The following is a 21,822-nucleotide window of genomic DNA, read 5'->3' as shown; positions in this document are numbered from 1 at the left end:
TATTTTTCCTTTAATTTGTATTTGTTCTAACTATTTTGTGGGAAACATGGCTTTTAAATTAGTATATGAAGCTACATACGTGATTCAAATAATAAACAGCAATGCCGTTTTATTAAAAGAATATATATTCCCAGTTATTTAACTCGAGATCAAATAAACTTGAATAAAGCACATACGTTTACACTTAAGTAAATTGAAATCAGCACAAATATTATAGCCTCCCTTTTTTCACAGGCTTGCAAAAACGTCCTATACACTGTATTAAATGTTTGTGATTTTTCTTAAATCAAAACGATAATAAATATATACTTTAAGAGTTATTTATAATCTTTACACTTGTGTTTATCAATGCTTTGGGGTTGCCAGGGGGTTACAAAATACATCAAATAGTTACCAATAATAGATTAATTCTATTCTACAATTTCTACAGTAATTAACACACACGCGTTAAGAGTTACAACGGCAGCATCAAAAATGTGATGATAATATGATGATAAAAACCAACAAAATCACGTGTCCGCTATAGCCAAAACAAAAACGTCTGTCACGTGACACGCCCGCGCGTGATTGCGTCACGACGTCGCAGCGTCACATGACCGCGGCAGCACAGCTGAGAGGGAGCGTCATGGCGGCGTAGAGCGGATTACTCAATGTTTACATTCCGTTTACCGTCTCTTTTCTGACATTACTCCGGTTTTACCGCGACGGGGCGCGTCTTCTGCGGGGAGCGCGTGAAGCGGGTGAGTGCGCGGCGCTCGCGGTGTTTTATGAGCGGGTTTCGGTGCCGGGCTGACGGGTTCCGCCCTCCACGACAACAACAACAAACACAAACACACGCTCGCGCTAGCATCTAATGACAGACGTTCGTGTCTAACACCTGATCAAATCCTCTCAGGAGCTGTGCAGTCAATGCACTGCTGTGTGTCCCTGCAGTTTAGGCCGGTTCAACGACTGCTGCTGCAACCACACAGCCTGTCTAGACAGCACACTTGGTTCGCTGCCTGTTTAGGGACCATCAGCCGGAGTAAGCTGACAGATGCGTGGACGCTAGCTCTTAATGCACAGCAGACGCGTCTGAACGCTGCACGATAATCAACACGGGAGGTTAATAAGCGCAGGTAGCTGCTTTTTAGCTGATCCCTACCTTTTGAGGATTGATTTTTTTGTGAGATTGGACGCTCTCGCAATAGTGAAGCGCTTTGAGTGAATGTGCTCCTGCAGGATTGAGCTGCTCAAAGCCACAATCGTGTGTTTTGTTGAAAGCAAACAGATATTGTCAGTTAATATTAGCTTGTCAGTAAAAGCATGACAAGATATTGTGTTTGCATGACCTTTCTTTGACTTTTAGGATCTTTCTTTGCACGTTCTTTGATTAGTTTACATTCCCATCAGTGTGTGTGTGTGTGTGTGTGTGTTTTAACCGTAACACTGTTTAGGTTTGACCTGCCCTTCAAAACCGGTTTTATTTTTAATCCACCCTGCTGTTTATTATTGGTTGCCTGTGAATTCTGATCAGGTTGTTTGAATCCCTGCGAGTCACATTAATCAGGGTTTCAAAAAGCTCTTAACTCACTCTTCCACAAATGAAGGCTATAAAGAGGTCTCAAGTCAGAGCAGAATAGTTCGGCCGCTGCAAAAAAAGGAATATCTTCCTCCGTGCTTTCCTTAAATCAAAATGCGTTTACTTGAGATGCAAAGTGAACATATGAAGTCTTGTTTGAGAGCAATAAAATAAAATTAAACTAGGGTTACGCTTAAAACCTAAATAGATGTCTGCAAATGGATGGAGGATGAAAAGACGTGCACTGCAGCAGATGTTTGTTCTTGTTTAAAGCGTAAACTCGCTCCGTTCTGATGTAATTATTATTTCACGTTGATTTAAAAGTATTTAGACGCTTGCACTGGACAGAAGACAAAAATACTGAAATACAGAAGCTACAGTAAAAGTCACATTTGCAGACTTTATATACTTAGAGACCATGCTGATGGATTGCTTTCCACTCAATATGTTTCTTTCCATTCATTTTTTTCTTTAATTACCTTAAATTTAAGGCTAATCTGTTGTACTTATTGTTAAAAGTTATTAGTATTTTCCTGAAACAGCGTGCGGTGAAATGATAAAGGCATCTGAAGTGTGCGCGTTGTCACGTGACCTGATGAGTTTTTGTAATATTTAACTCCCTCTTTTTGGACCTCTCCTCTCCTGCAGACTTTCTTTCTTTCCCGGAGCATCTTCTCGACGCAGACAGACCGGTCCAGGTCCGGAAGCAGACGCAGGATCAGGTGTGTAGGTCTTCTCTGTGACGTGGTGTGTGGAATGCGTGCGTGTCCGTGCATGCGTGAGAAGATCTGCGCTTCAGATAACTCGCTTCTCGCATGTTTTCTGGAGTTGAAATGAACACCGTCTTGTGCCGATATCGATGAGACGCACGATCAGATTTTGAGCTTGTTTGTGACGGGAAACTATTGTATGAATGAAAAGCCTGTCGGACATTTTGGTTTTATTTTTCTAAAGATAAGATATTCCTGTGATCGGCGAGACCTCACATGACGTCTGTAAAATAATTTATACATTTCTGTGTCAGGTATATATATATATATATACATGCATATTAAATACATGCATATTAAATACATGCATGCATATATATATATATATATATATATATATATATATATATATATATATATATATATTTGCTTAAAGAAAATTAAGCCTTTATATGAACAATTTATATTTTAATTTAAGTATTTATAAATCACGCTAACATTTGTTTGCATTCATTTTTAATTCTGACGTAATTGTATATTAATTGCATGTTGTTTTAGTATATTTTCTAATATTTACACTTTTATTTAAAAATTTATATTTGAGTTTGTAAGTATTTTTAAGCTCTCTCTCTCTCTATATATATTTCTATATTTCTATATTTTAATTATTTTAATTTTTTTCTTTAGTACATCAAGATAAGCTTAATAAAAACGAGAAACAGGCCGAAATGAAGTGTTTTTATATTTTAATTTATATTTTTATATTTTATTTTATACAATTAATATTTTTCATTTATTTCAGTTAACATTTATTTCAAGTAACGTAAATGTTTTAGAGGTTTGCGTTTTAGTTTTAGTCAAGTAATATGTGTAACAAGTTCTATATTTTGTAGTATTTTACAGTAATGAGACTTACATGTGAATTTGATTCATTGACATAAAATAGTCGTATTGGCACTAAACTAATCTTTTTTTTTAATGTAAAATGTTTTTATTGCGTTCTTGAATCTCTGAAGTGCCTGTATAAGGTAAATCCATGCGATCGATAGCTCGAGTCTCATCTAACGGCGTCACTGTATTGATCCGCTCCGAAAGGATCGGCATGATTCAGCAGCAGCCGAACGCCTCAGTGATTATGAAATGCGTGATCGATTACGCCGCTGTTTGTGCGCTAAAGGGAGATCGGGAACTGATTTTAATAGCGTCATCCAAATCAAAACCTATAGTTTAAAGTGAACCTAAATGGATTTAAACTCTGCTCGTCTCGATGTGTCTCAGGTGGGTGGTGTGTTTGTCGTCTGTGGGGCTGAGATCCTCTCTGTCCGCTCGTCCCGGGGTCATGGTAAGACCTTTCTCTCACATCAAGGCATTGGTGTTTGGAAGCCTGTGTCCTGCGTTACTGTTCCTCCCACAGAGACACAAAATCACAGCGTGTTAATTACGTATATATAAACACACATACACGCAGTATATATTTAGAAAATATTTACATTCATGTCATTTATATTATAAATACATAGTTTTGATGCATAGCAATAATATGCATGCATGTTTGTGTGTTTATATGTGCGTAATAAATATGCACACGAATGTTATCTTAGTATTCAATCCAAAACTTTTATTTTGTATGTGATGAATCGTTTAGCGCGACACACATATAAACACCGCAACCTGTACTGATGTGCACTTGCGTGTCATGTTGCTCTTTTTTTGCTTCATTTGTATTTCTGTGTGGAAATGCTGATGTCTCTTCTCAACGTTTGAAGGTTGAAGAGGGCCGGCGGTGTTTGGAGGCCCGTGGGAGCCCCGTCCCCGAGGATCAGCAGGTATCACAGCGCTTTAGGAAGAATAATCATATTATATCTGTCCCATGTCTGTTTTTATGGTCAATATATATATACACACATATATATAAAAATGTGACACGTACATACAAGCGACACATAATAAATACTGTATTATTTATCATATATAGTTATATATTTATTTATAATGCTGTCAAACCAAAATTTATTCAGACACCTTCAACATTTATTGACTATAGTTAGGTGTAAACTGTGCCAGAACAAATTAAACTTCAGCAAAACAGTCAGGTCACTTTTATTTTTTAAATTTCACCCGTAGTCTACTGCATGACGAACTATGAGGTATAATCTTGTAGAAAATATGAAACATTATGCCTATATCTTGTAATAATTTTGATTTATTTATTTATATATATAGGCGTGTGTGTGTACACACAGACACACACATAATGTGATCTAGAAATTAAAGTAAGATATAAGATGTGTATATATATAATTTACCATCAGAAAAATTGGGTTCTAAAATGTAATTTTAGAAATGTTTTTTCTTTAATAAATGTAACCATCCAAATAAAATTCAGAAAACTGTAATGTGTGTGTGTGTCTGTGTGTGTGTGTGTGTGTGTGTGTGTGTCTGTGTGTGTGTGTGTGTGTCTGTGTGTATCTGTGTGTATCTGTGTGTGTATGTGTGTGTGTCTGTGTGTGTCTGTGTGTGTGTGTGTGTGTGTGTGTGTGTCTGTGTGTGTGTGTGTGTGTGTGTGTGTGTGTGTGTGTGTGTGTGTGTGTGTGTGTGTGTGTGTGTGTCTGTGTGTGTGTGTGTGTCTGTGTGTGTGTGTGTGTGTGTGTGTGTGTGTGTGTGTGTGTGTGTGTCTGTGTGTCTGTGTGTGTGTGTGTGTGTGTGTGTGTGTGTGTGTGTGTGTGTGTGTGTGTGTGTGTGTGTGTGTGTGTGTGTGTGTGTGTGTGTGTGTGTCTGTGTGTGTGTGTGTGTGTGTGTGTGTGTGTGTGTGTGTCTGTGTGTGTGTGTGTGTGTGTGTGTCTGTGTGTGTGTGTGTGTGTGTGTGTGTGTGTGTGTGTGTGTGTGTGTGTGTGTGTGTGTGTGTGTGTGTGTGTGTGTGTGTGTGTGTGTGTGTGTGTGTGTGTGTGTGTGTGTGTGTGTGTGTGTGTGTGTGTGTGTGTGTGTGTGTGTCTGTGTCTGTGTGTGTGTGTGTGTGTGTGTGTGTGTGTGTCTGTGTGTGTGTCTGTGTGTGTGTATGTGTGTGTGTGTGTGTGTGTGTGTGTGTGTGTGTCTGTGTGTGTGTGTCTGTGTGTGTGTCTGTGTGTGTGTTCTGTGTGTGTTTCTGTGTGTGTGTCTGTGTGTGTGTCTGTGTGTGTGTCTGTGTGTGTGTCTGTGTGTGTGTATGTGTGTGTGTGTGTGTGTGTGTGTGTGTGTGTGTGTGTGTGTGTGTGTGTGTGTGTGTGTGTGTGTGTGTGTGTGTGTGTGTGTGTGTGTGTGTGTGTGTGTGTGTGTGTGTGTGTGTGTCTGTGTGTGTGTGTGTGTGTGTGTGTGTGTGTCTGTGTGTGTGTGTGTGTGTGTGTGTGTGTGTGTGTGTGTGTGTGTGTCTGTGTGTGTGCCTGTGTGTGTGCCTGTGTCTGTGTGTGTGTGTGTGTGTGTCTGTGTGTGTGTGTGTGTGTGTCTCGCAGGTCCCGTTCCCGCTGCTGCAGGGCGAGTGTGTGGAGCACGTCTCCAGAGCAGAGGAGTCCCTCATTGCCTTAACCAGCTACCGCCTTCACTTCAAACTACAGGAGAACATCATCAATGTGAGCGTCTCCGTCTGCTCGCACGCATCCAGTGAACCAGAACACCGGTACACCAGATTAGACCAGCGACAGCGACCGGTCTGCCCACATGATACCAGAGTGTCAATCACAAACCACAGCCAATCACAAGAGCCTGTGGGCGGAGCCTCTCTGCTGACTCGCTTGGATTTTAATAATCAGATGAATAGAAATAAAAGCATTATCTAATACTGCTCAGTGCCTGATATAACCTTTGTCAGGCAGTAACCTAGTAAAAAAAATTATTTCTATTAATTTATTTCATGCTAAGTATACTAATAATTCATTTTTGTATTTATGTAACCTGTATATAACCTTAAGATCTGAAAAATTGATAAACTTAATTTCTACTTAATGCAAATGCTGAAGTACAGTTAAATATATATTTAGTATATTTTATTGTGCTTGAGTGGAATTAGACAATTAGACCCTTTAAACATTAAAAAGCTAAAACACATTTTAGACTTAATATTAAGAAAAGTGCATTTGATAACAAAATGGGAGAAACTTAGTGCGTAATTTATATGAAGTCTTGAGTTATCCGTCAGTAAATAAGGTAACTAATTGAACTATATAATGCATTCTGAATGTATTGTTTTTTACTGGCATACATTTGTTTGTTAACAGCTTCACGGTTATAAAAAAGTTCATGCAAAGACCTAATTAGTACCTGCTTTAACTCGTCACTTAGTGTGAATGTAATTGTTCTCAGTTGTGACTTAAAATAGAAACCATCTCAAAAATAGGATCCTGTCGCAGCTCAAACACTTTTAATAACTCTTCTGTTGTCAACAGCATTAGTTAAATGCATTTTATGCTTTTTAAGGATTAGTTCACCCAAAAATAAGAGTTATGCTGCCATTTACTTTATTTGGTGTCCAGCGATGCAAAAATTCTCTTTTGCATAGAATCTAAAAAAAGATCAAATGCTCGACAGACATGAAGTTTGAATATAAGCAAAGATGTTTGAATGTGAGCAAATGGAATTTTAGACCATTAAAAGGTCAGCAAATTCAAACGGGTACATTTGAAATGTTACTTGAATAAAAATAACATTTTATTTAGCAAAAAAATGTATATATATATATATATATATATATATATATGTGTGTATATATATATATATATATTTATTTATTTTTCTGCTAAATATATAAAATGTTATTTTTATATTTATATATATATATATATACTGTATATATATTAATACAATTCTTAAAAATATTTTAAAATTTAAATATAGTGTAACAATGTTTTATAAAACTATATATATATATATATATATATATATATATATATATACACACACACAACTATTTAATATTTAAAGAAATAGCAATAATAAAAATGACATGAAAACATGAAAATAAAAACCCATAACAGGATCTTAATGTCTCTGACTGCCTTCACTAAAGAAACCACGTGTCCCTGCTGAAGTGGTGATGTTTCTGTTTGTCTCCAGGTTCCTCTGCAGCTGATTGAAAGCGTGGAGTGCCGGGATCTGACTCAGCTGCAGCTCACCTGTAAAGACTGCAAGCTCATCAGGTACGTTTCTGTATAACAATACACCTGTTACACCTCAATCTTTCTCTCACAGTTCAGAGAAAAGAAGGCAGAACGTGCGAGATTTAGTTTTTCTCAGAACATTTATGTCTTGTGTTTCTTAACCTCACATTTTCGCAATTCTGTCCTTTTTATCAGAATTCTTAGTCAATGAATGGAGTCTAAATCTTTTTTTTTAAAGATTAGTATTAGAATAGAGAGTGCTGGAGAAGTGTTTTTAGCCAGTTCTTAAATAAACCGACTATCTCACAATTCGGACTTCTTATTAGTTTTTTTTTAGGTAATTAAAAGCTAAGTTGAAAGGTACGAGCTTGTAGAGTTTTATCTGTTTGTGTTCAGGTGTAACTTCCTGTCGGCGGAGCAGTGTCAGGATTGGCTGAGGAGGATCAGCTCAGTCGTTCGTCCGCCGGCGCGCCTCGAGGAGCTCTTCGCCTTCGCCTTCCTCTCGTGTAGCTTCAGCATCTCTGCAGAGGACAGAGAGGTGCATGATGGGATCTGCCGCGCAGGTACTTCTTCTTTGGGAAAACGCAGCTCTTTTTCGTGCAGGACGAATGCGGTTCAGCTCCAAAAGTGACGGAAAGCAGCAAAGAACGACAAAAACAAAAGTGTGAAAACTGTTTAGTTTTATTTTTGGTTTAAATGTAAACAATTATGTCAATTGCAATTGCAACGTATCATGGCAGGGCTATCATCGTTAGCTAAAATTAAAGCTATTAAAAAAATGTCAACTGAAATAATGCAGAAATAAGTTATAATATTAGAATTTTCTGATGAAAATTAGAAATGGTCTCTTCGCGACTGAAATAAGTTGGACAAAAAAGAAAGAAAATAAGTCAAAAATATATTAAACCTAAATAGTAATATGTAAGAAAATAATAAAACTAATACAAATGACAAGAGGACATTATTATATTTATTATATAGTAATATCAAATATATTATAAGAGTAATAATAATATGTAATAATAGAGTTGATGTTGATGATGATTTATTAAAGTGTTTTATTTCAGCTTGTTGCAAGGGAAGTATTTCTCATGTGTACTAAAATAAAATGTTAAATTAAAAATTAAAAACCTTGTTAAAATGAAACCTTGTAAAAAATAAATAAATAAATAAATAAATAATAAATATATATATGTATGTATTATGTTGTTTATACTATACAAATAATTCTAAAAATAACACGTTTTGACATAATTTTTTTTCTGGTGTGTGTGTTGTTGTGTGTGTTTGCAGGAGGAAACCAGCGGAGGTTCAGACGAGAAATGGAGAGGATGGGCTTCGACACACACAGTGCCTGGAGAATCTCCACCATCAACAGCAACTACAGGTTTCTCACACACACACACACACACACACACACACACACACACACACACAATGTACAGAGCAGATTCATCACGTGTGTGTGTGTGTGTGTGTGTGTGATCCCGCAGGCTTTGTGCCAGTTACCCCGAGCAAATAATCGTGCCTGCCGCCGTCTCTGACCAGGAGCTGGAGAGCGTGGCAGCCTTCAGATCGTGGAAGAGGCTCCCGGCCGTCGTTTACAGGTGTGTGTGTGTGTGTGTGTGTGTGTGTTTGATAAAGTTCAGCTCCTGTCGTGATTGTTTGAAGTCAGTAAACACATTAATCACATGCTGAAGGATACTTACTACCAAGGGTTAGCATAACTAGCCATAAAGCACTGTTTACAGTGTTCCTAAACCAACTCAGTAATGCATGACCAAACACTTCTTAGCTGATCGAAATCGAACAAACAATTGGTTACATTACATTTTAGGGCCCTTTAGTATCTATTTATTTTTTTCAAATTGTGTTTACATTTTTCCACCGATCAATTTTTTATTCATTAAAATCTTTCTGGATTCTGTTTAGCTGGTAGAATTTAATTTCAGTAAGTAAAAAAAGTCCATTGAACTAACTGAAACCACGATTAACCTTTGACCCAGACACCAGAGTTCGGGCGCTGTGATTGGTCGCTGCGGGCAGCCAGAGGTCAGCTGGTGGGGTTGGCGTAATGCTGACGACGAGCACCTGGTCCAGGCCATCGCCAAAGCCTGCGCCGAGGATCGGGCTGAGAACACGGCGCAAGCTAACGGCTCCTGCGTTCCTCACCGCGTCCCCGGAGAGCTCGGAGACTCCGTGGCCAATGGGAGCGTGGCAGAGGCGGAGCCAAAGGCCACGCCCTCTCCGAAGCTGCTGATAATGGACGCTCGCTCGTATGCGCTGCCGCCGAGCCAATCGGGCCAAAGGAGGCGGCTGTGAGTGTCCAGGTAATGCTGCAGGGCTGACGTCTAGAACACATTTAATCCGGGATGGCTTGCTTTAAGCAGCGTCTGTGCTTGCTCTGTAGAGTACTACCCCAGCTGTGAGGTCATGTTCATGGGGATGGCCAACATCCACTCCATCCGGAAGAGCTTCCAGAGTCTGCGGACGCTCTGTGCTCAAGTGCCTGATCCGGTCAAGTGAGTCGAGCTGCTAGCCACGGCCACGGACTGCTTAAACAGAGTTATCTGTAGGATACATAAAAGAGCTGATCTGGTCAGAGACAGTGACAGGTTTAGTTTTATTTAGTCAAGCATGGATTTTGAAATCAGTAAAATGTTGCTATGCTATGGCTGATAACTTATAACTTATAATAATATAGATAAAAGCAATGCAGTTACATAAATAAAATATATTTAATTTACTTTATTTCGTTTTTTTAATATATGTTTTAATATATGAGTGTGTGTATTACATATACACAATATTATATAATTATTTGATTACTTTTACATAAAATAATAAGGCATTAGAAAGCATAAAAGAATTTAAGGCATTTATATAAATATAAATATATGTGTGTGTATATATATATATATATATATATATATGTGTGTGTGTGTGTGTGTGTGTGTGTGTATAGCTTATATATAACTGATTCTTAATAATATACAGTATATAATTAAATTATTTTTAATATTTAGTATTGTAACATATATAAAGTGTAGAAACATTTCTATAATTATATCTACATACTGAATATGATTAAAATAAATATACTAATAAATGTTTTGTTATTAAACTATTGTCTTACAGCTTAATATCAGATATTAGTGTATATATATTAGTGTGTATATACTACAAAAATAACTATATATATATATATATATATATATATATATATATATATATATATATATATATATATATAATTATTTTATTTTTTTTTTGTAAATGTGCACATATACAGACAAAAAATAATTTCAATCACATTAGTTAGAAGGGTAAGGTTGCATAACTTTTTCAATTAATAAATATGTGTACATGCTTATTTCCAAGCATTATTAAAGATTCTGTTTCTATAAGTTCTCTTAAATGTCTCTTAAAAGTTCAGTCTGGGCTTTGAGACACTGATAAGGGCTGATAGCGGTGTGTTCTCTGATCAGCTGGCTGTCGGCGCTGGAGGGCACTAAATGGCTGCAGCATCTGTCTCTGCTGCTGAAGGCGTCTCTGCTGGTGGTGAACGCTCTGGACCGAGACCACAGGCCTGTGCTGGTGCACTGCTCCGACGGGTGGGACCGAACGCCTCAGATAGTGGCTCTGTCCAAACTACTGCTGGACCCCTTCTACAGGACCATCCAGGTCACTCACACACACACATGTACACACACACACACACACACACACACACACACACACACACACACTCACTCACTTACTTTAGGATCTAAGAAATGTGTAATTTTACAAAAAGGAGACTGTACCAAGTTTGACTGTGCAATATATCTATGGTTTGATTTCCAGGGAATGCATGAATTAAAAAATATATACAAAGCAAACACAATGCAAGTCAGTTAGCTAAAAGTATCTGCGACTTAATCTGAATGCATTTTTTTTCATAAAGTAAACCTAGCCTAGTTGTAGCCTAGTTAGCTGAAAATGTTTAGAACCTTTAAAACAACTCGGTTTAAAAACAGAAAATATTTTGTTGAATGTTGATTATGTATGTATAACATATTTAATAGTAATATTTATATAAAATAATATATGTTAAAATTTTTCAATCTCATATTTTTTTTATGTTCAGCATAAGAAAGTTAGTTTTCAGGTGAATTAAGGAACTGATCAGCAGCTCCAATGACTGAATGTTTTTGCTATTAAAGGAACACTACACTTTTTTTTTTAATTTTCCAGCTCCCCCAGAGTTAGGAAGTTCAGCTTTTTTATCTTCCACCGGTCTTAGTACGCAATATAACTACAGAAGAGTCGACTTTCAAATAGGAAAAATATCGAAATTCTTTGGCCACTGTCGAACACGATGCTAACGGTCTAATTGGATTCAATGATCTATGCTAAGCTACGCTATAAGTGCTTTCGCCAGACCCGGACATCGGCTTGAATGGATCAAAAAACTCAACTTATTAACTCTGGGAGCATTAATGCGTTGTTTTATTTGATCAGCGAGCGAGGAGTCGTCAGTGAATTGTCGCTCTGTTTGCTCCGGGCAGGGTTTTCAGGTGCTGGTGGAGACCGAGTGGCTGGATTACGGTCACAAGTTTGCTGACCGCTGCGGTCACGGGGAGAACTCGGAGGACCTGAACGAGCGCTGTCCGGTGTTCCTGCAGTGGCTGGACTGTGTTCATCAGCTCCAGAGACAGTTCCCCTGCTCCTTCCAGTTCAACGAGGCCTTTCTGGTGCGCAGCGTCTTCGCTCTGATCAGCGCTCGCTCAGATTCATCCTCAGGCGCCGCGCTTTTATTATGAAATGATCTTAAACATTCATGTTCTCTAGTAATGCAACAATTAATTTAGTTTTTTATCAAAACACTGAAAATACAGTTTATTTAATAACAGGGCTGTGGATATTACATGTTAACTTGGTGCATATTATTATGTCGAATATAACATGTTAAAATGATTAATGTATTTAATGCAGAACTCTGATGCAGTGACTGATAGTGTAAAATGTAGTTATATGAGCATGAAACTGAAGATATGGGTCAATAAAATCACGTCTTATAAGTATATCATATATTTTAGCAATATCACGACTGCATATGTAACGTTGATTTAGTAGTTCAGTAAATAAGTTAATATTTATGGCAGTTTTAGACAAAACGTGATTAATATTGTCTGTATTGCTCAGTTTTACAAACAAAACATTGTTCAGAGCCGCAGAAGAACTCTGATGAATCAGTATTTTGGGATGATTCGAGCGAGCCAGTGATTCATTGATTTCATAAAGTCTTTTTTTCTGAATGAATCAGCTGTTCTGAGTGAATCAGAAAATGTTTGATTTAATGATTCAGACAGTGAGCCAGCGCCACTGCATTACATTTAGAATAGCATTTCATAAAAAAAAAAAAAAAAAAACATTTATTATGATAATTTATGCAACGTTGAATCTGAATATTTCTTTCTAAAGCCACTTTTCGTAAAGTCTATTCAGTGCTTTTCCTATTAAACACATTAATAAGTTTAAATGCAAAATCTTTTAAATTAAATGAATTAATCAGCACATCACGCAATTTTAATCGCTTGACGACACTGTTTATTAATTAATCAGTCACTTTTATTTAACAAGCAATGCAAAAATAAAAATCTGAGTTGCATGTCGACACAAAACTAGTCATCATCCATTTTACGTTTAGATATTCCATGAAGATACTTTTGATTATGCATTTCATTTAGACAACTTTCTCAATATTTCAGATTCCCGATTTTCAAGTATTAATGATAGAATTCTGTTTGGACTCCAGCCTATGTGTAATAAAAAGCGTTTTTGTTTCTGCAGGTGAAGTTAGTTCAGCACTCGTACTCGTGTCTGTTCGGGACGTTTCTGTGTAACAGCGTGAAGGAGCGCGAGGAGCAGAGCGTTCAGGAGAAGACCTGCTCCGTCTGGTCTCTGCTGAGGCCCGTCAACACTTCCTTCCACAACATCCTGTACTCGCCGCGCTCCGAGACGGTACTCACTCGTCATATCTGCTGCTCTGCGTCAGCCCTATTACAGTCCACCACAGTCGGTTACTGAAATAAAATGTAAAAACGTGATCTTAAATTTAATTGATTTCTCTAGGTGCGAAGATAATGCTTACATTGCTTAAAAGCTTAAACTGAGGCATTAAAATCTCTGAAATCAGAAGTAAATAAATCTATAAATAATCTTTAATGAAGTTTCAATAAAATGAAAAAAAGGCAACAACGCAACACAAAATGACCGCTTTTACTACAACCAAAAATTATATAGTAATATATAGTCATCTAAAATTAAAAACATTTTTATTATTCCAAAAATAAAATAAATATTAATTTATAAAAACAACTAAATTGCTATTAAAATATAAAATAAAAAAAAAACATATATAAAAAAAGTATAATAAAAACTCTTAATTGTAGTAAAATAACACTATGCCTTTTTAACATTAATAATAATAATGTTTCTTGAGCAGCAAATCAGCATATTATCACATTATCAAATCATGTTATAATGACTTCTGAAGGGTCATGTGACACTGAATACCGAAGTAATGATGTTCTAGTTGTTAAATTTTAACTTATATTCACATAGACAACAGTTATTTTAAACCATAATAATATTTTGTTTATAATAACATTTTTACTGTATTTGTGATCAATAAATGCAGTCTTGCTGAGCAGAAAAGAGACTCATGAAAAAGTCTTGTTGACCACTAGATGACCAGAATAGCACTTTAAATGCTGTCTATCTAGGCGGCTCACCAGGTTTTCTCCGCCTCTCCGTCAGGTTTTGCACCCGGTGTGTCACGTGAGGAACCTGATGCTGTGGAGTGCCGTCTACCTGCCTAACTCCGCCCCCTCCACGCCCTCCGATGAGTCATGTGTGCCAAGCTCCGCCCCCTCTGCCTCGCCCGACGACACACCTGTGAGCAGGTAAACCAGGCGTCACCTTTATTCACCACATGCATCAGCGTAATGTGGTCACATGATAAATATGCATTTTATTTCGATTTTATTCAAAAGATACTTTATTTATTGATTTCTTTGATTTGAAAATGGACTTAACATTGCATTTAAGGCAGTGTTATTTTAGTGTCACTGAGATATTCTTACTTATTCAAACTTAATGCTCATTTATTATCATTTATTCAATGTTCAGTGAAAATATTTCTCTCTGCATCTATTTAATGCTTTTCTCATCTGTAAAGAAATTTAATGCATTTCTCATTTTTTATTATGATCTTTTGAGGCGAAAATTGATGTGGAATTAATTTTGATTATGCGGCACACACGCACACACACACACACACACACACACTCTCTTCTCTCTCTCAATACACACCCCCACAAAAAAGCCAAGTAGTATTTTTTTATATTTTTGAATCACTATAAGCCTACACATGTCTCATAAATGACCAGATTTAAAGGTTTTGGTTGTCTGAGCTTACTGGAATTAATTTTTTTTTACTGACACAATCTAAATATTAAATATAGCATAAAAATAAGCATATTTTACATAAAAATGTGATGCTCTTAGAGGTGAATAAATAAAAGCATCAATACATTTCTTAGATTGATAGATTTTATGTTATCGAAAATAGTGACATTTATTTGGTTAAAAAAACACAACTGAGACCTTTCTGCCCAGATTTGTTTGGGTTAAAGTCTTGCGGCTTTTCTTCGTCTTTTCAGGTTACCAAAGACACGGTCGTGTGACGATCTGCCCACGTCCTGTGAGGGTTTGACCCCAAACCGCCGCAGCAGTGACCCGCACCTGAACGAGAAGTGGCACGACCGTCTTCTCTCGCTGGAGAAGAGCACAGAGACCGACTTAAACCACTCGCAGACGCCGGAGCGAGACGCCCCGGATCAGACTCCTCCCGTTTCTGAGCAACTAAACACAGAGCGCCCAGAAAACGGGGCGGAGCTTTCTGTGTCCGACAGCCAAACGCAAGACACCTCACAGGAAGAGAGCAGGAAGCCGGGTCTTCTGAAAAACACACCTGCCTTCGATATCCCAGAGGCGCCGGCTCTGATTGAGAGCAACGGTGTGGACCAAACGCCCGAGGAACGCACACAAGCATCCCAACAAACTGTCGAAAACCACGTGTTAACGCCAGACGGACTGCATCGAGAGCATTGCACTATTACCCATGATTCTTCAGAATCCAGCAGCCAATCTTCCACGGAGAGTCCTTCCAGTCCGACGCGCACAACTCGGACTCTTAATGGCGTCTGCTCACCTTCCCTTTCTCCGCCGGCCGATCGGGACGCAGCGGGAGACGCTTCTCCGACGCCGGGCCACAAGCGCTCGCCGGGTGTTTCCGGGCGTTTATCGGCGCTCGGGCACCTGGAGAAGGACGGCTTGGATCTGCACAGCGACGCCGTCCAGGTGCGTCTGCGGCAGATGGAGGCGGGGCATCAGCTGCAGGTGGAGACCCTGAAGAAACAGGTGCAGGAGCTCTGGAGCCGTCTACACGTCAACGGGAAGCTGGTGAGGAACCAATCTTGCAGTTGTATCAGATTTATGGCCTTAATTATGGGTCTTAAATTTGGAGAACAGACCTGTTTCCGGGTTTCTCTGCGGCCGAAGTCGTCATGGTTTACTTTTTGGCACAGGCCTTAAAAAAAAGGTCTTAAAAAGTCCTAAATTTGGGCTGTCAGTTTAACGCATTAACTTGGTTATGAATAAATAATGCACTGGCCCCGCCCCTAGACCTGTACATCATCTTATATTTCATGGAGCTACTTATGCTACAAATATAATACATATGGATTAAAGATACTGGGGTCACAGCGGAGTTCGTATTCTGAGTGAATCCAAGTTTTGATTCGATTCATAAAAGAAGCCGTTTATATAATTCCTGAATGAATCAGCCTAAAACGAATGACTCATAAAGACATTTACCGCCACCTGCCGAACGAATGTGTTTGTTATTTAGAGTATCATTTAAAAAATATAGTAAAATATAACATTAACAAAATAAAACATTCACCCTTTCTTTTATAAAAGAGCTGAAAATACCGTTTCTGAAAATATAGTTTGTTTATATTGAATCAAATAAAATATTTCTAGAGCTACAGTTCGTAATGCCCACTCGACACTTTCTCATTTAACAAAAATAGCTATTTAAATAATCTTTTGTGGGTATTTTCAGTCAAAATTATTTGTATATGAATTGTAATTATGAGTATAAATTAGTTATTAATTAATTAATTCATTTTATATTGTAATAAATGAAATAAAAATCCACTGACAGCCCTAATAAAAACACATCTCTAACTCTAGCGCTCTATATTTTAATGCTATTCTTTAAAAAAAAATTCACTTATGCTTATTTTCTTAAAAAACACTAGCTTTTCTATTCTTTCTGTATTCTTTTTATTTATCATACAATTAACTAACACTAGCTTGCTCTATTCTATGCATTCTCTTTCTGTTTATTATATTATTAGTCACTGTTACTGATGTTTTATTAAAACGTTAGTGTTTGTGAACCTCACCCTTCCTGTGATCCGCAGACGTCTCTTCCGGACGGGGAGAATAACGTGGAGTCGGGCTGTTTGCAGCGCTGCAGGAACACAGATCTCCTGCCCGAGTCCAGCTGGGAGCAGATGGAGCAGAGCGAGGCGGAGGTCAGAGGTCACACCGTCAGCATCAAACCGTCTTCTGAACACACTTTAAGATGTTTAAGATATAAACAGGGAGGCTTGTAACCAAACAGTTTTCACTGACAAGCTGCAGAAAAAGAGTGGTTTCTAATGTGTGTGTGGTCATGTGACAGTGGTTCTCGGGCGGCTGCAGGTGTGTGTGTGTGTGTGTGTCGTTGTGTGTGGTGTGTGAGAGGACGCTCTGGCTGGCGTTATTGTACAGAAACATCACTGCAGGTGTGTATATATATTTATTTATTTTTTATTTTTTTTTTTTTGTGTGTTAACATTTTATTGAACATTTATTCAACAACTTTTTAATTTCTTTATTATAATTTATATTCATATGTTAAGTTCTGCTTGAGTTGAGCAGCTCAATGAGTGTGTCTCTCTCTCTCTATCTCTCTCTCTCTCTCTCTCTCTCTTCTCTCTCTCTCTCTCTCTCTCTCTCTGTCTCTCTCTCTCTCTGTCTCTCTCTCTCTCTGTCTCTCTCTCTCTCTCTCTCTCTCTGTCTCTCTCTCTCTCTCTCTCTCTCTCTCTCTCTCTCTCTCTCTCTCTCTCTCTCTCTCTCTCTCTCTCTCTCTCTCTCTCTCTCTCTCTCTCTCTCTCTCTCTCTCTCTCTCTCTCTCTCTCTCTCTCTCTCTCTCTCTCTCTCTCTCTCTCTCTCTCTCTCTCTCTCTCTCTCTCTCTCTCTCTCTCTCTCTCTCTCTCTCTCTCTCTCTCTCTCTCTCTCTCTCTCTCTCTCTCTCTCTCTCTCTCTCTCTCTCTCTCTCTCTCTCTCTCTCTCTCTCTCTCTCTCTCTCTCTCTCTCTCTCTCTCTCTCTCTCTCTCTCTCTCTCTCTCTCTCTCTCTCTCTCTCTCTCTCTCTCTCTCTCTCTCTCTCTCTCTCTCTCTCTCTCTCTCTCTCTCTCTCTCTCTCTCTCTCTCTCTCTCTCTCTCTCTCTCTCTCTCTCTCTCTCTCTCTCTCTCTCTCTCTCTCTCTCTCTCTCTCTCTCTCTCTCTCTCTCTCTCTCTCTCTCTCTCTCTCTCTCTCTCTCTCTCTCTCTCTCTCTCTCTCTCTCTCTCTCTCTCTCTCTCTCTCTCTCTCTCTCTCTCTCTCTCTCTCTCTCTCTCTCTCTCTCTCTCTCTCTCTCTCTCTCTCTCTCTCTCTCTCTCTCTCTCTCTCTCTCTCTCTCTCTCTCTCTCTCTCTCTCTCTCTCTCTCTCTCTCTCTCTCTCTCTCTCTCTCTCTCTCTCTCTCTCTCTCTCTCTCTCTCTCTCTCTCTCTCTCTCTCTCTCTCTCTCTCTCTCTCTCTCTCTCTCTCTCTCTCTCTCTCTCTCTCTCTCTCTCTCTCTCTCTCTCTCTCTCTCTCTCTCTCTCTCTCTCTCTCTCTCTCTCTCTCTCTCTCTCTCTCTCTCTCTCTCTCTCTCTCTCTCTCTCTCTCTCTGTCTCTCTCTCTCTCTCTCTCTCTCTCTCTCTCTCTCTCTCTCTCTCTCTCTCTCTCTCTCTCTCTCTCTCTCTCTCTCTCTCTCTCTCTCTCTCTCTCTCTCTCTCTCTCTCTCTCTCTCTCTCTCTCTCTCTCTCTCTCTCTCTCTCTCTCTCTCTCTCTCTCTCTCTCTCTCTCTCTCTCTCTCTCTCTCTCTCTCTCTCTCTCTCTCTCTCTCTCTCTCTCTCTCTCTCTCTCTCTCTCTCTCTCTCTCTCTCTCTCTCTCTCTCTCTCTCTCTCTCTCTCTGTCTCTCTCTCTCTCTCTCTCTCTCTCTCTCTCTCTGTCTCTCTCTCTCTCTGTCTCTCTCTCTCTCTCTCTCTCTCTCTCTCTCTCTCTCTCTCTCTCTCTCTCTCTCTGCAGTGGCAGAGAGCCGGTTGAGGAGGCCTGGTGAGACTCCTCCTCTTCCTCCTGCACTTCCTGTCAGTCTTTCCCTTCCCTCCTAAACCAGTGTGTCACTTCCTGTCATTTTCTCATTACCGGCTCTGAATATTAATGAACAAATAACCGATTGGACGAGTGTCAGTGTCTCTACATACCCAGACTCACAGTGAGGCGTGTCTCTGTGTCTGGGTTCTCCAGGAACTGTGGGAACGTGTTCTGCGCCAGCTGCTGTGATCAGAAGGTGTCGGGTCAGCAGCTCCGTGAGGCCGGTCACGTGTGTCAGGCGTGTTACGGTCACCTGCGTCCCTCCGCCGTCCCTCCAGCGCTGCCCCCTGCTGACCTGGAGCTGGAGAAACCCATCACCGCCAGCTCCAACTGAGCTTCAGAGCACGCTCAGAAGTGCACTTCCTGAAAACATCTCTAATGTTCTCTTAAGGCGAGACACTGCTTCCTCACGCAGCTGATCGACCGCAGACACGTAATGCAAGGTTAGCTTTAAATATGCAAAGAATGCATTTTTAATAGTTTTCAAAATGTGTTTTTGACGCGTGTGATCCTGGAGCACAGAGGATCCTCAGCAGCGCAGAAATGATCAAATTTTATCTTACGCCAAAAATCATTAGGATGTTAAGATCATATTACTCATATTTGGTAAATTTCCTACCATAAGTATATCAAAACTTCATTTCTGATTAGTAATATGCACTGCTAAGTACTTGATTTGAACAGCTTTAAAGCTGATTTTCTCAATATTTAGTTTTTTTTGCTTCCTCAGATTCCAGACAGTTGTATCTCAGGCAGAGATCGTTCGATCACGAAAGATCATTTATTCATCTTTCACATGATTTCTCTTTCTCGGTCTTTTGTGCTCCTGGGTCACATGTTAGACTCTAAAGTCTTTACTGAGGGAATTGTACTTAGAACAGACAGAAAGCTATATATCTGGACAGTTTTGATGGGAATCAAGCAAATTATAAACGAACAAATTCCTCAGTAAACAGAAACAGTGTCTCGCTTTAAGACGACAACAAACGAGCGTCTTCCTTCCCAAAGATTCAGATTCACCTCAAGATTTAAGTTAAAGTATTTAAGACAAATTCCGAGACGAATATATGATGAAATTATTGTACTAAAGCCGAGAAAATAAGGTTTGTAGATATTAAGGAGTCAAGTTATGTTTACATGCGGCTTCTCTGAGAAATATTGCTCTAGCCAGTCGTTCTAATCTTCACCTTTAAGACGTCTCCTGGGAGTTTTTAGCTTTGGGCGATTCACAGGAATATTCTTCAGAAACGATTAGCGCATTAGTTCAAAAGAATCAATAAAATGGTATGAAAGCCAAGACATGATCCGTGAACATAGTAATACGTTTCTTAAGATCAGTTCCAGGAGGTTGGTAAGATTCACGGACATCTCCTGACTCTGTCTTCATTTCGTGAGTTCTAGTGATTCATGGAAATATTCTTGAGAACATATTTCTTAAAATAAATTGCAAAGTTTTAACAGTTCACAAAAATCTTTTGAACATTTAATTTGATTCCCGTGAATGTTCTTAGAAAAGACGCTTCTTAAGATTTTTGTAAATTCCAAACTTTATGGAATAGAAGTCGTTTCTTTCATAGGATTCACTTAAATTCAGTTCTGAGGATGTGTCATATTTACTGAATACTGCAGAAAACGCTCAAATCAAAACTTTATTCATTATATAAGGGTCTGTGTTTGACCAGTTTATGACCAACTGTTACTAAATTTCAATAAATCTTTTAAGGAAATATTTAGTGCTGTCAAACTATGATTAATTACATGCAAAATAAGCTCTTGTTTACATGTGTGTGTGTGTGTTTTTATATATATATATATACACACACAAACATGCATGTATATATTTATATATTAAATATGATAGAAATAGAAATATTCTGTATATATATACAGACGTATGCTCCACACACACACACTTATATAACGTAAACAAAAGCTTTGGTTTTGGATGCGATCGATCATTTGACAGCACTAATTTAAAAAAATCATAAGAAACATCTACAAGAACAGAAAATACTCTCGGCTTTCAACACGAGGAGAAAGCACCGGGAATGTTTTTATGTGCGAGTCGGTCCCCGAGCCGCTCTTTTGATCAGTTTCCTGCGGTCATGCTGCAAAAAGACTGAACGGCTCCGAGAGGAAGTGGAGGACGACGGAGCTCAGCGAGAACTTCCTGTAGGACACCTCTCTTAGGATCTGCTTCTCCGGAGCCGTGCACTCGAATCTGTGTCCAGACGGACTGAACGATGAATCCAGCAATACTCCACGGGATCAGAGGAAACCTCCCACAATCCTCTCTGTGTCAGAGCCGCCGCGCTTGTGTGAATGACATTAAAGCACAACTCACTGCCAACCTGATCCACGTCTGTTTCATCAGCAGCAACTCAAAGCCAGCTCAATATGCATTCGCTGCAGGTGTGTGTGTGTGTGTGTGTGTGTGTGTGAATCAGAAGGATCTGATGTAAACACGTTCGGATCGTTCCCATCTCATATTAGAGTAAATAATGAAGTGATTGCTGAGAGATGAAGAAATAAATGAGTTATTAAGAGCCCGATTAAGAAAAAGGAGACCTGTTTAATATGAAATAAGTACATGTTCGCGTGGGACATATGTAATGTTATTAATCAACTTTCCATGAGAGGTGGAGCTATAAATTGCCACAAAAAAAATATATTTTGTAAATAAAGGAGCAAGCCTTTCCCGGACCCTGCTACATTTATTCTTCAGTCTGCTGGTGTTTGAATCACATCAGGGTTATTGTTAAGCTAAGAAAAAAAAATTATTGTAAATTACAAACTTTAATTAAAATAATGGAATATATGAAAATAAGTTCATACAAAATATTAGTAAAAACTATGATTGCATGA

General features: G+C 38.7%; 1 protein-coding gene and 1 long non-coding RNA gene across 2 annotated transcripts; both read left to right on the top strand.

Moving 5' to 3' along the window:
- Window positions 1-602: 602 nt before the first annotated feature.
- On the top strand, window positions 603-21,668 carry LOC122344688 (myotubularin-related protein 3). Its single transcript, XM_043238238.1, is given in 20 exon segments — window positions 603-740; window positions 2,210-2,283; window positions 3,550-3,613; window positions 4,038-4,097; window positions 5,757-5,873; window positions 7,354-7,436; window positions 7,794-7,960; window positions 8,691-8,784; window positions 8,891-9,004; window positions 9,404-9,680; window positions 9,682-9,727; window positions 9,808-9,919; window positions 10,886-11,081; window positions 11,948-12,133; window positions 13,233-13,403; window positions 14,202-14,347; window positions 15,107-15,908; window positions 16,937-17,050; window positions 17,200-17,223; window positions 21,370-21,668. Coding segments are annotated over 18 exon segments (2,742 nt in total). The 5' UTR covers window positions 603-740; window positions 2,210-2,283; window positions 3,550-3,610; the 3' UTR covers window positions 21,400-21,668.
- On the top strand, window positions 17,288-21,307 carry LOC122344700. Its single transcript, XR_006250920.1, has 3 exons — window positions 17,288-17,302; window positions 18,892-18,918; window positions 19,111-21,307. It is a non-coding gene; the product is annotated as an uncharacterized LOC122344700 (long non-coding RNA).
- Window positions 21,669-21,822: the final 154 nt, after the last annotated feature.

The sequence above is a fragment of the Puntigrus tetrazona genome, chromosome 5 (assembly GCF_018831695.1).
Source record: "Puntigrus tetrazona isolate hp1 chromosome 5, ASM1883169v1, whole genome shotgun sequence".
In the NCBI taxonomy this organism is placed as follows: Eukaryota; Metazoa; Chordata; class Actinopteri; order Cypriniformes; family Cyprinidae; genus Puntigrus; species Puntigrus tetrazona.
The sequence above is the reverse complement of the archived record's forward strand: the minus strand, read 5'-3'. Positions and strand labels throughout refer to the sequence as shown.